Source organism: Pavona decussata, unplaced genomic scaffold (assembly GCF_977016875.1).
Source record: "Pavona decussata unplaced genomic scaffold, jaPavDecu1.1 SCAFFOLD_371, whole genome shotgun sequence".
NCBI classification, from domain to species: Eukaryota; Metazoa; Cnidaria; class Anthozoa; order Scleractinia; family Agariciidae; genus Pavona; species Pavona decussata.
The window spans coordinates 1,720,852-1,733,341 of record NW_028145747.1 but is presented as its reverse complement, the minus strand read 5'-3'; the positions used below and the strand labels follow the sequence as shown (position 1 = coordinate 1,733,341).

Below are 12,490 nucleotides of genomic sequence, written 5' to 3'. Positions count from 1 at the left end.
TATCGACACAGTAAGTGAAATGACAGCAGTTCACCCTTTGATGTCATAAGGGTTGCCTATTACTTGTTAAACGCAATATGGGGCATTTAAAGGAAGGGGGAGATTATTGGGACAGGAGCGCTCATTAACAAAATCACATTTTACAGTAACTGTTAAAATTTCCGCGCGCTGATTTGCCCGAAGCTGTTGTACAGACAATAAATAATGACGTCAGATATAACGCACGCGGTTTCTCAACGGACAAAATACCCAATTCTACTCGTACTTTTTCAATGTTATTGTAAAAAACAAACAAATGTACAGCAGTTTTTTATGGTGTATACTCTTTTATTAAAAACTGAATCACTGTATAATGCAATTCGAGGGATTTGATTGGCTTAGCGGCCATGGTATATGAGCCATTATACCATGGCTGAGAAATGGCGGCCATTATATTGTCTGCTGGTTATTCTTGCACAGCGAAATCAGTAAGATCTAGCAATATTTCTTGATTGTTTTTAATAAAACAATTATTCCACTTGCGCTTGTTGGATATGGAATGATTATAGCCAACTCGCCGCTACGCGCCTCGTTGGCTATCTATCATCTCATATCCAACGCGCGCTCGTGGAATAATTGTTAAATATAGCGAAGATTTTGATTCATTTACGCCCGCGCTTGTAGTGGCCAGCAGATGTCACAGTCACATGACCTCTTGAAGGAGGCGCGGTCGCACGGCTGGAACAACAGGCGGTCAGTTCGAAGAAGGACACGCATGCAGTGCACATAAGCAGTTTAAATTTTGTAGTTTTAATCGTTTTCTTGGCGAAAGAACTCGCTCTGATCGTATGCAAAAATAACCTGTATGGTAACGGATGAAGGACCATGAAGATGTAGACTATTTTTGCTTACGAGAAGAAAGGTCAAGGGTTGATCGTTCTCAAAGATGACTGTGAGACGATGACTTGTGGTACAAAGCAGACATTCAAAGGTCAGTATTAATATCGACATGCTTGTTGGCTGGTTACATTTCAAAGCGTATTCATTTGGTACAGAATATCATCACCTTCCTAACATACGTTGTGCGTGGCTAAACACAGGGCTTCATTTCAACAAGCTATCAAATCTTACAAGTCACACCCAACCCACCACAAGAAAACAAGATACTACTACTCAGTGTTCCAGATACCTAATTGTCTTTCAAAATCAGAGAGTCAATGAAGAATTTTGAGGGGTCAGTAGATCCGGTTCTCTCTAATTTGTTGGGCCAGGAAGCCAGCTTTCTTGGGTTTTGACCTTAGACCCCTCTCTCATCTGGAACACTGACTACCATTGCACAGTGTAATCTAGTCACAGGAGACTGAAACAAAAGGTGGCAAAGATTGGTTCAGTTTAATACATTTGTCACAAATGTACCTGTATATATTACAAATATATGTACAGTCGAACCTGTGCTAATTATTAGCACAGTATTAAATGGTCACTCTCTATTAAGCGGTCAGTTGTCAAAGTCCAAAAATTACACCCCGCCTACTTTTGTTACTGTGAATACATTCTGTGGAGCTCAAGATACTCGTGTTTCCTATGGGTAGTGCCTACTAATACAGGGATATTTTTGTGCAGTTTAAAATTATGCGGAGAAAGCAGAACTTAGCAAGTGCTTTTTTTAGCTTTTGGTATCCAAAAAGAAAATTGAAGGTAACCATGCATTGTTCAGAGATAATAAAGCTTCAATTAAGAAGAAAACGCCATATGTCGCTTAACCCTTTGTATTTTACTGCTTTTTAGAATAATTGTTGCTTAATTATCTCTAAAAAATGCACGGCTACCCCCATTTTTTTTATGGATCTAAGTAGCTGCTTTTTCCGCGTAGTCATAAACTGTGCAAAAAAAATTCTGTATTTAGGAAATGTAGGCACGGTCCTTAATTACTGTAATTTTGACCTCTATTAAACAGTCACAATCACCCTTTTTAAGTCCCAAGGAGCTGTTTCTATTGTGTTGACCTGTTTTAAACAATCATTTTGTAAAACTGCCCCACTCAAATATGGCAACAATTAGTGTGCCAGGGAACTGAATTTCTAAAGACCTGCACGTACCTGAATACTGACCATGGGATCTTGGCACTAATATTATATTAGTCCATTTCTATACCATGTTCTCCTTTGTCAAACAATTAACTTTTATTGCTGTAGTTTCTTGTCCAAGTAAGTGATTCTGTTTGTGTTTTTGTACATAAACTGACTGCACTAAAATACATTGAAATGTCATATAAAATGTTGTTTTTATTATGTTTGATATGGATTTCATACAACTTGAATTAAGTGGTCACTAATACACGTCGATATTTCCTGAGTTTTGACTGATACATATATACTCTTGAAAATACATGTACATTGTACAAGTATCGCAGCAAGAGAAAGGAACAGAACTTTCTCCTCACTAAACACCCAACTCCCAAGCCAGGTTAAAAACAATATAAATAACTCACAAATGAATTAAGTATTCACATTATCTTTTAACAAGTACACATACAGGTAAAAAATACTATGTAAAATGTAACATACTACCTAGAAATTGAGGGCTTGGGGTTGGGTGGAGTGGTATAAGACAGTAATAGACAGATATACAGTGTACAGTTTATGAGGGGTACCACAGTTCAGTTGACCTCATTTTTACTAGGTATTTTGTGACTCATACAATATGATTTCCAGAAGTAATGTTGTTTATGTTTCATGTTCAGTCTAAAATTGTTGGTTCAAAGTTAGGTGACTTATGCCTAGTGCTCTAGGTTGCACTCATACTGTAAATACTCGCATTATTAAGTATATGTGCTTAGCACTGATTTGCAGGTGATTTCATGTAATCTACAGTGTTTTATGGACATTTAACATAAAGTTCAAGGCAAACTGCTAAACCCACTAGATGCAAAGTGTAACCTCATGAAACTCAGTCCCTCACATACTATTTAATGCTTTGTATATACCCTGTAATTTTTTGTACATGGAAAATTGCTGTTACATGTCGTTAATCTAACAATAAAATTGTTTATATTTTCACAGATAAGTTGCCATCTTCATGTATTCCCATCTTACAATTAAGGACTACCTCATCCATGTTTTGAACACCATCCTTGATCAGGTACAGTATACATGAAATTATGTTGTGGTTTTTGGTTGAGATACATGTAGTTTAAAGCAGTTTAATTCTTATTGTTTAATTGTTCCAGCTCAGTCAACCGAAGGTTTTTGTTTAATTTCCTGCCCATTTGAGTTTCCTGGACTCACAAACCAGTTTTTCAAATTAGGTAACATTCAAGGTCGATCACTAAATTGCTGAAATTTTTCAAAGCCCAACTGGTGTATTTTTGTCCTGACGCATGCGCAGTCATTTACATACAACTGTTCTTCATATTTGACTACGAGAACGAGATAAAGTACAAGTACAACTTTTCAAATCTGGTTTTCGTGGTTTAGATACATGTAATCGCTTGTCACACCAATCTTGTTTTTAGGGTCTCCAAAAAACACCTTTATTGACACGTCTAGTCTAATTTTTAAACTATTTCATTATAAATCATGCTCATGATTAAACGTGTTAATCACTCATATGATTACAGACCGAATTGGACTCCACTCAGTCCTATAACCATTATTAATAATAATTTTTATTACAGTAAACCATTTTCACTGTCATTGTAACCACTCACTGCCTTTGCTGAATTAGGATATGGGAGGCGAGATTTTGCAAAGACAGAGGGTCGTAAGACAGAGAAAGGAAAGGTAGAACGCGTCGCCGAAGGGGAGTTGGGTGGGTAAAAAACATTCTGAAATCCCAGAACGAACGGCGTAACTTGGCCAGAAGGACCAAATAGCAGGAACAGAATGTTTAAATAGGCAGATGAAGTCCCACGAGACACGGGTGGCATTGACTCTAAAACACCGAAGCATTACAAACATGCCAGCGTTGCGCGCAGGCTAGTCTCGTGATTATTTAGACAGTGAGAATAGTAAACCATTTTCACTGTCAAACGGCTCATGATAGTCGATGACAGTTGATGATAGTCAAAACTATCATCAACCATTGTCAACTATCAAGCGGGTGGTCAAACGACTCGGAGAAACTCGTGATAATTGACGATAGTTTACCGTGAGCCTCTAGTGTCAGGTACGTCAGGGATGAGTTTTACTTAGCGAAGGTCAGCTGCTGCCTGCTTCGTTTTCATTCAGTTGTTTCAAGAACTAACTGAAAATTCATCTTGAGAGCGCTGATGGAGAAAACCGCTGACCGAAGAACTATCATCAACTATCATGCGCGTGGTCAAACGGGAAAAACTATCATCAACTATCATGAAGAATTTGAACACGCTTAAAATGAATGTTAGTTGATGATAGTCGACGATAGCGCATGATAGTTGGTGGTCAAACGTTAACTAACATCGACTATCATCAACTATCGTTGACTATCATGCGCCGTTTGACCAGGGCTTAATTGGCGCTGAATTTCCTTTTTTCTGCATCGTGTTGCCTGAAAACTGCATTTCTCTTAGCGAATCAGAATCGAGAACTTTTTTTTTTTTACATGTATATTATTAACGGTGGAATCCACGTGCCAAAACGTAAAAGAGATTCAATTACAGATAAACACAACAATAGCTCATTTTATACATGTAGATTCAGTCACTCGCTTAGCATACATGTATGTGTTTTTGGGTATTTTGCACAACGAGTTGGGCACTTTTGTTTGTTTGCTTTGTTTAACTTTTATTTTGGTTTGTTTTTTTTGCGGGTTCTAGCAAATATCGGGAAAACGTAACTTTGCACGCTGTAATTCTGACCTGATGCTTTAAACCTCATTATGAAAGCGAGGCTAAGTACAAAGTTTTTGTTAATAGGTCTTATCACGGTTTTCGACGCCATATTGACGAGTAGGCAAACAGGCTTGAAATAACAGTGTTTGTATGGAAATCCGCTGTCAAGTAATTCTCATAAAACATCACTTCTGAAAAATTCATGAATTGGAAACTTTTGGCACTAGGAAAAGGAGTTTAAGAAAAAAATTGGAGGGATGTAGCTGTGCCAGAAAGCGTCCAGTCGTGTTTTGAACTTTCCATACATTTGTCTGTAAAGCGAACCAGCCGTGACTGCTACTAAAAATAGTTCGCGGGAAAAAAATACAGGGAAATGTATGGAAAGTTCAAAACACGACTGGATGCTTTCTGGCACAGCTACATCCCTCCAATTTTTTTCTTAAACTCTTTTTCCTAGTGCCAAAAGTTTCCAATTCATGAATTTTTTCAGAAGCGATGTTTTATGAAAATTATTTGACATCGGATTTCCATACAAACACTGTTATTTCAAGCCTGTTTGCCTACTCATCAAAATGGCGTCGAAAACCGTGATAAGGCCTATTGAAAATCAGTTTTCATTCATATGCAAACAAAACTAATTTTTATATAAAAAGTTTTGCGCCTAGCCTCGCCTTCATAGTGAGGTTCACAGCAACTCGGAAATGGCCTATTCTGCGGAATTACAGGCATTAAGATATTGCCGTTTAAGAATTTAGTACCTTTCTTGTATCCGGGGTATAATTCATAACATTTATAGAATTGTGTAAATAGCAGTGTCTGGTATATCAAATAGAAACACAGTCACTACTCATACATGGCAAAACACCTTTCATCTTGTAAATAATATTGACATTTTTTAATTAAAATACGAAATTAAGTAACCGGTAGAAATAAATCCTTTTAATTTAGACTCACCAGCAGACGTTACTTATTTCGGACAGAAAAAGCAAACTTGGACTTTAGAAAATTTATAAAACGTCTGTGTAAAGCAAAATACAAGCCAGGATAACTGATTATTTACCTATGAAAAATTAAGACTTGGCAAGTTTTTTTTTTTCATTTACACTGTATTTAATAAAACTAAGTGAAATTGTTGACGTTATACAGGAAAAAGCTATTGACAATTTTAGTTTAGAAAATTCAACAAACCAGGTTGATTTGCTTAATTTACGCTTTTGACATGTTTACATGTAGCTTATGGAAATAAAGCAAGGCTAAATGGCCTTCAATGTATTTGTTACAGCAAAATGAAAATTGCAACTTTTTACTCGATCTCCTAGATCGCTTTAATGCATTTTCACTCTCAATGCTATGCTCAACCTTCGTTCTTTTTGTTAATTATGACACTTTACGGCCCATCCTTCGCCTATAGAATACGCCCTTGCTTCATACCTTGACAAGAAAACTTTTACACAAAGTATACTTTGGACGTTAAACACACAAATAGGCCTTATCACGGTTTTCGACGCCATTTTAACGAGTAGGCAATCAGGCTCGAAATAACAGTGTTTGTATGGAAATCCGATGTCAAATAATTTTCATAAAACATCGCTTCTGAAAAATTCATGAATTGGAAACTTTTGGCAATAGGAAAAGGATTTTAAGAAAAAAAATTGGAGGGATGTAGCTGTGCCAGAAAGCGTCCAGTCGTGTTTTGAACTTTCCATACATTTGTCTGTTAGCAAACCAGCCGTAAACTGCTATAGAAATAGCTCGCGGGAAAAAATACAGGAAAATGTATGGAAAGTTCAAAACACGACTGGACGCTTTCTGGCACAGCTACATCCCTCCTATTGACACTTTTGTCAATGCAGACAGCCGTTAAAATTAGAACAGGCATACAGTCTGCGTATGTAATTATTCCACAAGAAATAACACTAACTTGCGTGATAAATGGCTGTTATATATTTAATCTTCCATGGCCGGAAACTTCCCAATTGTAAGACAAGAAAGCGATTTGAACGAGACCTACGTCTCGTTAAACAGTAGCCTATATTGTCCCATCTTATACGGCTTGTCTTCACGTTTTGACGTAGCTATTGATTTTAGTTGTTTACCGACGTAGTTCCAAATTAAACTTCAGTGTACACAGGACGTTGCCTGCGGCAAAAGTAAACTTTACCACTCCTTCATCGCCTTGTCGAAAACATTGGTACGTTTCCCTCTGAAGACTTCTTCGCTACAACGCCTTTGCTGTCTCTATTATCTGATTGGTGTTTCACTGCGTTTTGGCGTTGTTTATCTCACGCATTTATCGGATAACACAAGTAAGTCCTGTTTTCATTTATCAAGTCGAATAATTTTTTTGCACCTGTCGCATGTGTCCTGGGTCATGGCGTATTCAAAATAAATCACACCAGGCGGCAAATCGGACTGGTTGATTTTGCTTCAGTTGCTCCGATTTATTTTAATCTCTACACCTACAAGAAAATTAATATTTACTCCCCAAAGCGCTGGAGGTCTTTGTACTCCATTGTGTAAAATTCTCTGCTAACGAAAGGCGAGGGTTTGGTTCGTTTTTCTGCATTCCTTTGAGCGACGCGGCGGAACAGTCGAGCAGTTACAGCCGGCATCCCTCAACATTGGAAAATTTTTGTCCGAAAATTTTAAACCTGTTGTCGTATAAGATAAACAGTATTCTTCAAGGGTCTTTCTATTCTTATAGAAGTTGACATGAAAAGAAATTAACAGTACTGGACTCAATGTTAGCTCATTTCATATCGCTTTCAAAATCATAACACTGATCCCGTCTATCGTACTATCATGAAATTATTTCTACCTTTGGTGGTTTAGCAATGGCGCGATATTCTTAATTCGACCGTTTATGAATCTGCAGCTTACTAAGTAAATGAGTTTTTTTAATTTATTTGTCTGTGCCAATAGGAACAAACGAAGGAACGCCTCCTGGAAAAACCATACAGTTTATCAATATCTCTTCGCAACTCTGTTTAAATGAATCGGGCGAATAAAATCGAATCGACATCCGTAGAAATCAGGAACATCGCTACAACAGATGCATGCAAGGAGAAAACAAATCCTCCCGCTTCTTGGTTTCACAATAAAAGCTATGCGAAGAGTCTCTGAGACGAATATATTCGTTCAGAATAACAACTGTACAACATTGTCAACGGCGAGCTGTTCCTTAGATGAAAAAAACCTTATTTTGTCAGCACAAATGCAAAATAATTCAAGGTAACAAAACTCTGAAATGGAAGAATAAACTCTTACAAGATTATGAATTGAACAATTATCCTCAAAGTGGCCACAGAGTAAACGAAGCGGGACGCCTTGTTCGATTCCTCACTGGAAGACTCTTCTTGAAAATATCCACAGAAATGAAGCGAGAGGATATTTTACAGCAAAGCTTAATAACACGAAAGATAGTGATACTCCAGGAAATAAGCTCGATGAACGTGAATTACTTTCGCTATATTTGGTGCTTGTTGGTGATTTTCTGATTTTCCGACTATGCGAAATTCAGCTCGGTGCGGAATGCCTATTGGGTGAACATGAGCCTTTAAAACCAAACATTCTTTTTACAAAGGGACATGCTCTTAAAGAAATGTTTGAAAATTTGGATCCATACCTCTTTTCTTGGCCAAGGAATATTGCAATAAATTTTGCTTTTAAAAATGAAAACAGAAGGTGTTCAGTTGCTTCATGATGTCGAAAGGAACTTTTAGGGTATGAAAATGCATACGTTATCCGCTTTTCGTTTTATTTTGTTTTGATTGTTTTTCTTCTCTTTTAGCTTAATTTCAACTCAGGAACCTTTCCCGATTCTTTAACAATCAATAATTTTCGTTTCAGTTCCTGCACTGCTAAAATGCTAAACAATTCATCGTCGGAAAGTAGCTGTGGCGACGGAGTTTACTTGAAACTACCAGTGGGGCTTAACATCTTCCAGCTTAGCCTTCAAATCGCCATTTGCGTGTTTGGTGTAATTGGAAATGTTGTTGTTTGCGCAAAGATCATTAGAGGCACATGTGCGTTCTCTGTTCTGAGCCCCTACCTTCTAAGTCTGGCGTTTGCAGATCTTGGTATTTTGATCTTCAACTATCCTCTACTTTTGTTGAAGATTCAATTTCCACGCGAGTGGTTCTTCGGTAAGATGGCCTGTCTGTACATTTTGCCCTTCACAGAAACCTTCTTTGGTGCCTGTATCTGGTCCATCACTGCGATTGCAGCTGAGCGATACGTGAAAATTGCCTGGAAGTTCACGGTGCCGGTACGTTCCGATGGTTCTTCGAAACGGATCAAGGTTATCGTTATTGCTATCTGGGTGATATCATTCATCGTAATGGCCGTGCCGCTTTACGTTTTCCAAACTTATGATTCTGGTGAACAGCCACCGTGCTTCACCGAATACCCGCCTTCTCTTGAGCGCAGCCTGGCAACGGTCAAGACCATGTTAATGTATGTCCTTCCACTTGCCATTGTTACCTTCAGCTACCAAAGAATTAGTAAACTAGTCACGGAGAGAACATTGACATTTCAGAATCAAACAGCAAATCATTCCCCTGATTCAAAGTGTGCAGCGTTAAGGGTAAACACGGAGGCGATACTTACGCAAACAAGAAAAACGCAACGACTTCTCAAGCCCTTGGTAATTTTGTTCGCTGTGACCATGCTTCCGTACCAAATATTTATGCTTACCATGGTTTATTGGGGAGAAACCTTCGTTCAGCGAAGCTACTATTTTATTCTAATGGCGTTCGTCAGCATATCAGTTGCAACCAATTCCGCCGCAGATCCTCTGGTTTACTGTGTAACAAACAAAGAATTCCGCCAGGAAATTAAAGCTGCTTTACCTCGTTGCTTCCGAGCCGGCCAAAATCGTGGATGCCAAGACAGTCTTCCTCTGACTAATATCAAGGACTGCCGCTGACAGATGAAACCTATGCGCAAACAAAGCTCAAAATCTGAGCAGTGTAAATAATGTTAACGAAAAGAATCAGTGAATAGCAACAGTTTGGGACACAGGTAAAGTGTTGACATTTTGAGCACAAGACCTGTCAACACTGCTTGGAAAATGCACCAACGAAGCAATCATTCAACAAAGCAAACAAGTAAATATGGCCTGTTAGTCCTAGTGGCCTTAAGGTGATTCCGTTGAATTGCATTGCGCATCCTTGCTGCGCATAATTTTTCGCGTCATTTAGCGCGCGCACGCACAACATTACGGGATTTCCTTGAGGTTAAGCTCGGCAGGAAAATAAATGGTCCTTTTCTTCTAAACGAGCACGGTGACCCCCATTTTTTAATGCATCAATTTAAATGTCATACGGTTGACCACTATATATCGCGATTTAAAGAAAAGTTTAAAACTCTACTTTGAGATATTTTTATTTGAATGCTTTGAAAAGCACGTATAAGGTAGTGCTGCTTACGTGCCCCCGGAGCAAAATCTTCAATTTCTCTCATAATCTTTATTCCAGTTCAATTAAAATAGTTTGTGGTGTAAGATTAAAGTAAATTTTGTTGAACTGCTTCGATATTTTATTGAAGAAATTAATTTTTATAGAAATGATAGTTCCCTTTTCTGATTACTAGCGTTCCTAATATAAACCTCGTGGGTCATCTATTTACTATAATAGCCATCCAGGTTGCACAAAAACGAGCACGGTGACCCCCATATTTTATTGCATTTTTGTAATGCTCATAACATAGTCATGAACTGGACCAAGTCTTACACAATTTTTAATACTCCTTCTTTTTCAACGGAATCACCTTAATCAGTACTTTAGTTTTATGTAAATTGCTCGTTTTTCACTTGCTCGTGCGTCGCGCGCACGTGCGCGATTATGAATTCGGGCATGTGAGCTAATTTAACGAGCTTTTTAACGGTATAGTTTTTACCTTGAAGAAGGCAGCATTGCCAACGTCGGTTGAAACTCTTTAAACAGCGTCGATTTTATAATCTTTAAATTCTCATCAAGTAGCAACTAATACTGAAAGGAATCAGTGCGGTTTGCTAATGCTGGAAAATGTTATGCAAACATCCAACAGACTATATAGTAGCAACATTGAAGGACGGTGCCTTCTTTTGTTACTGCCAGTATTGATCGGTGCATATCTGGATGGTTCGAGAAACCTGTTTTAAACGGTCACTTAATTGTGATTGAAAACCACTCATGGTAACAACTAGCGTGCCAGGCAAATGACTTTCTGACAACCAAGTAGGTGATTTTGTGAGCTCTTTTGTGCATAAACTGTACACTAACTTATAAAATGTTATATAAAATGTCGTTGTTATTGTGTTCGGACAAGTATTCTGTGCAGCCTTTGTTAAGCGGTTACTTAGCCATTCCCCAAGGTTGACTGCTTAATACAGGTTGACAGTTAACTAGATTACCCCTTACTTGGCATCAAATGAGCCAATCAGTATTATTTTTGACCGTTGTTTAGCAGTGGGATTAAATAAATAAATTTTAAAAAATGGGAATTTCAGTGGCACATCCACAGAGTGACTATTCGTCCACTGTTTCCAGGTCGAGTTATAATTTGGAAATGTTGGTTTTTGTGGAGGGAGGAAAACCGGAGTACCCGGAGAAAAACCCTCAGAGCAAGGACGAGAACCAACAACAAACCCAACCCACATATCGCGTCAACTCCGGGAATCGAACCCGGGCGGGAGGCGAGTGCTCTCACCACTGCGCCATCCCTGATCCCTCTAAAGTCTAGTTGTGCCATTTTCGAAAACTTCAGATCTTCGTTAGAGTGGCTCGGGACGCACCACTTAAAGGTGTGTGCTGTGTTGCATATAAGGATAATGTAAGGATAAATGCAGTACAGATCTATCCAATTTCCTTGGGGGTTCCCATTGCTCAAGCAAAAACAGTAAGTTCAGATACAGCTTTACAATTTGCTGGAATAGAACTCGATTCTCTGCGCCTGGAGGCAAGGTTACCGTTAGAAAAGCTTATAGAAAGTTGCACCTTACGTCGTCAATTTCTCATTAAACGTTCAGTTATTCTGCATGAACTGCAGTCGTTAGTTGACCTATTGAATTTTTGTTGTTCCGTTGTCGTCCCGGGGCGTGCGTTTTTACGCCACTTAATCCGTGATCTTAACACGCGTATGATACGTCCAGTCATCACCACATCCGTTTAAACAAAAAAAGCTAAACGCCATATCGGTATGTGGTTATAATTTTGGGACGACCTGCACCGTTTGTAACGTCGTACATGGTTGGTCAGAGGGCAAAACAACGAAGAGCGGAACAATGTTCCCAGCCCTAAAAACAATGCAGTTGCAGGTTATCTGGGCCAGTGAAAATAGAGCTTTTGAAAGGTGCTGGTCTGCTGACAATTTTTGGTTAATGTTGATGGCGTTGAAAGAGATTTGCTCAAGCACTGATATCAGCAAAAACGAACGATAAAAGCCGACGTTTCGAAGTGATCATGACCACTCCGAAAGGTCGGCTTTTATCGTTCGTTTTTGCTGTTAAATGTTGATGGTAGAACGTTTTTTCTGTGCAATCGGTGGGAAACTTCTTCGAAGGGTTACGGTGCGACATTTAAAATTACAGTTCTAGAGCGCGTTCCTATTGTCCTAGCTGTTCACATTTGGGGCTGATGGCCAACCGCTGCGTAATGCTCGTCACCGACAACGAAGCCCTCGTAGATTTTATCAACAAGCAAACATTGCGGCAGAAGGTCG

General features: G+C 38.7%; 1 protein-coding gene across 3 annotated transcripts; it reads left to right on the top strand.

Moving 5' to 3' along the window:
* The first annotated feature begins 742 nt into the window (after window positions 1–742).
* Window positions 743–11,712, top strand: LOC146452413 (substance-P receptor-like). 3 transcript variants are annotated; one of them, XR_014859766.1, is made up of 3 exons: window positions 743–970; window positions 3,042–3,120; window positions 3,706–3,956. XR_014859766.1 is itself a non-coding variant. In XM_085097942.1 (3 exons), exon 3 carries the CDS (start codon window positions 8,655–8,657, stop codon window positions 9,714–9,716), a length of 1,062 nt encoding a protein of 353 aa, XP_084954068.1. In that variant the 5' UTR covers window positions 743–970; window positions 3,042–3,120; window positions 8,639–8,654; the 3' UTR covers window positions 9,717–11,712. The 3 variants fall into 3 exon arrangements, 2 of the variants coding, with proteins under 2 accessions (XP_084954068.1, XP_084954070.1); XM_085097942.1 differs by lacking the exon at window positions 3,706–3,956 and adding an exon at window positions 8,639–11,712; XM_085097944.1 differs by lacking the exons at window positions 743–970; window positions 3,042–3,120; window positions 3,706–3,956 and adding exons at window positions 6,930–7,095; window positions 8,639–11,712.
* Window positions 11,713–12,490: the final 778 nt, after the last annotated feature.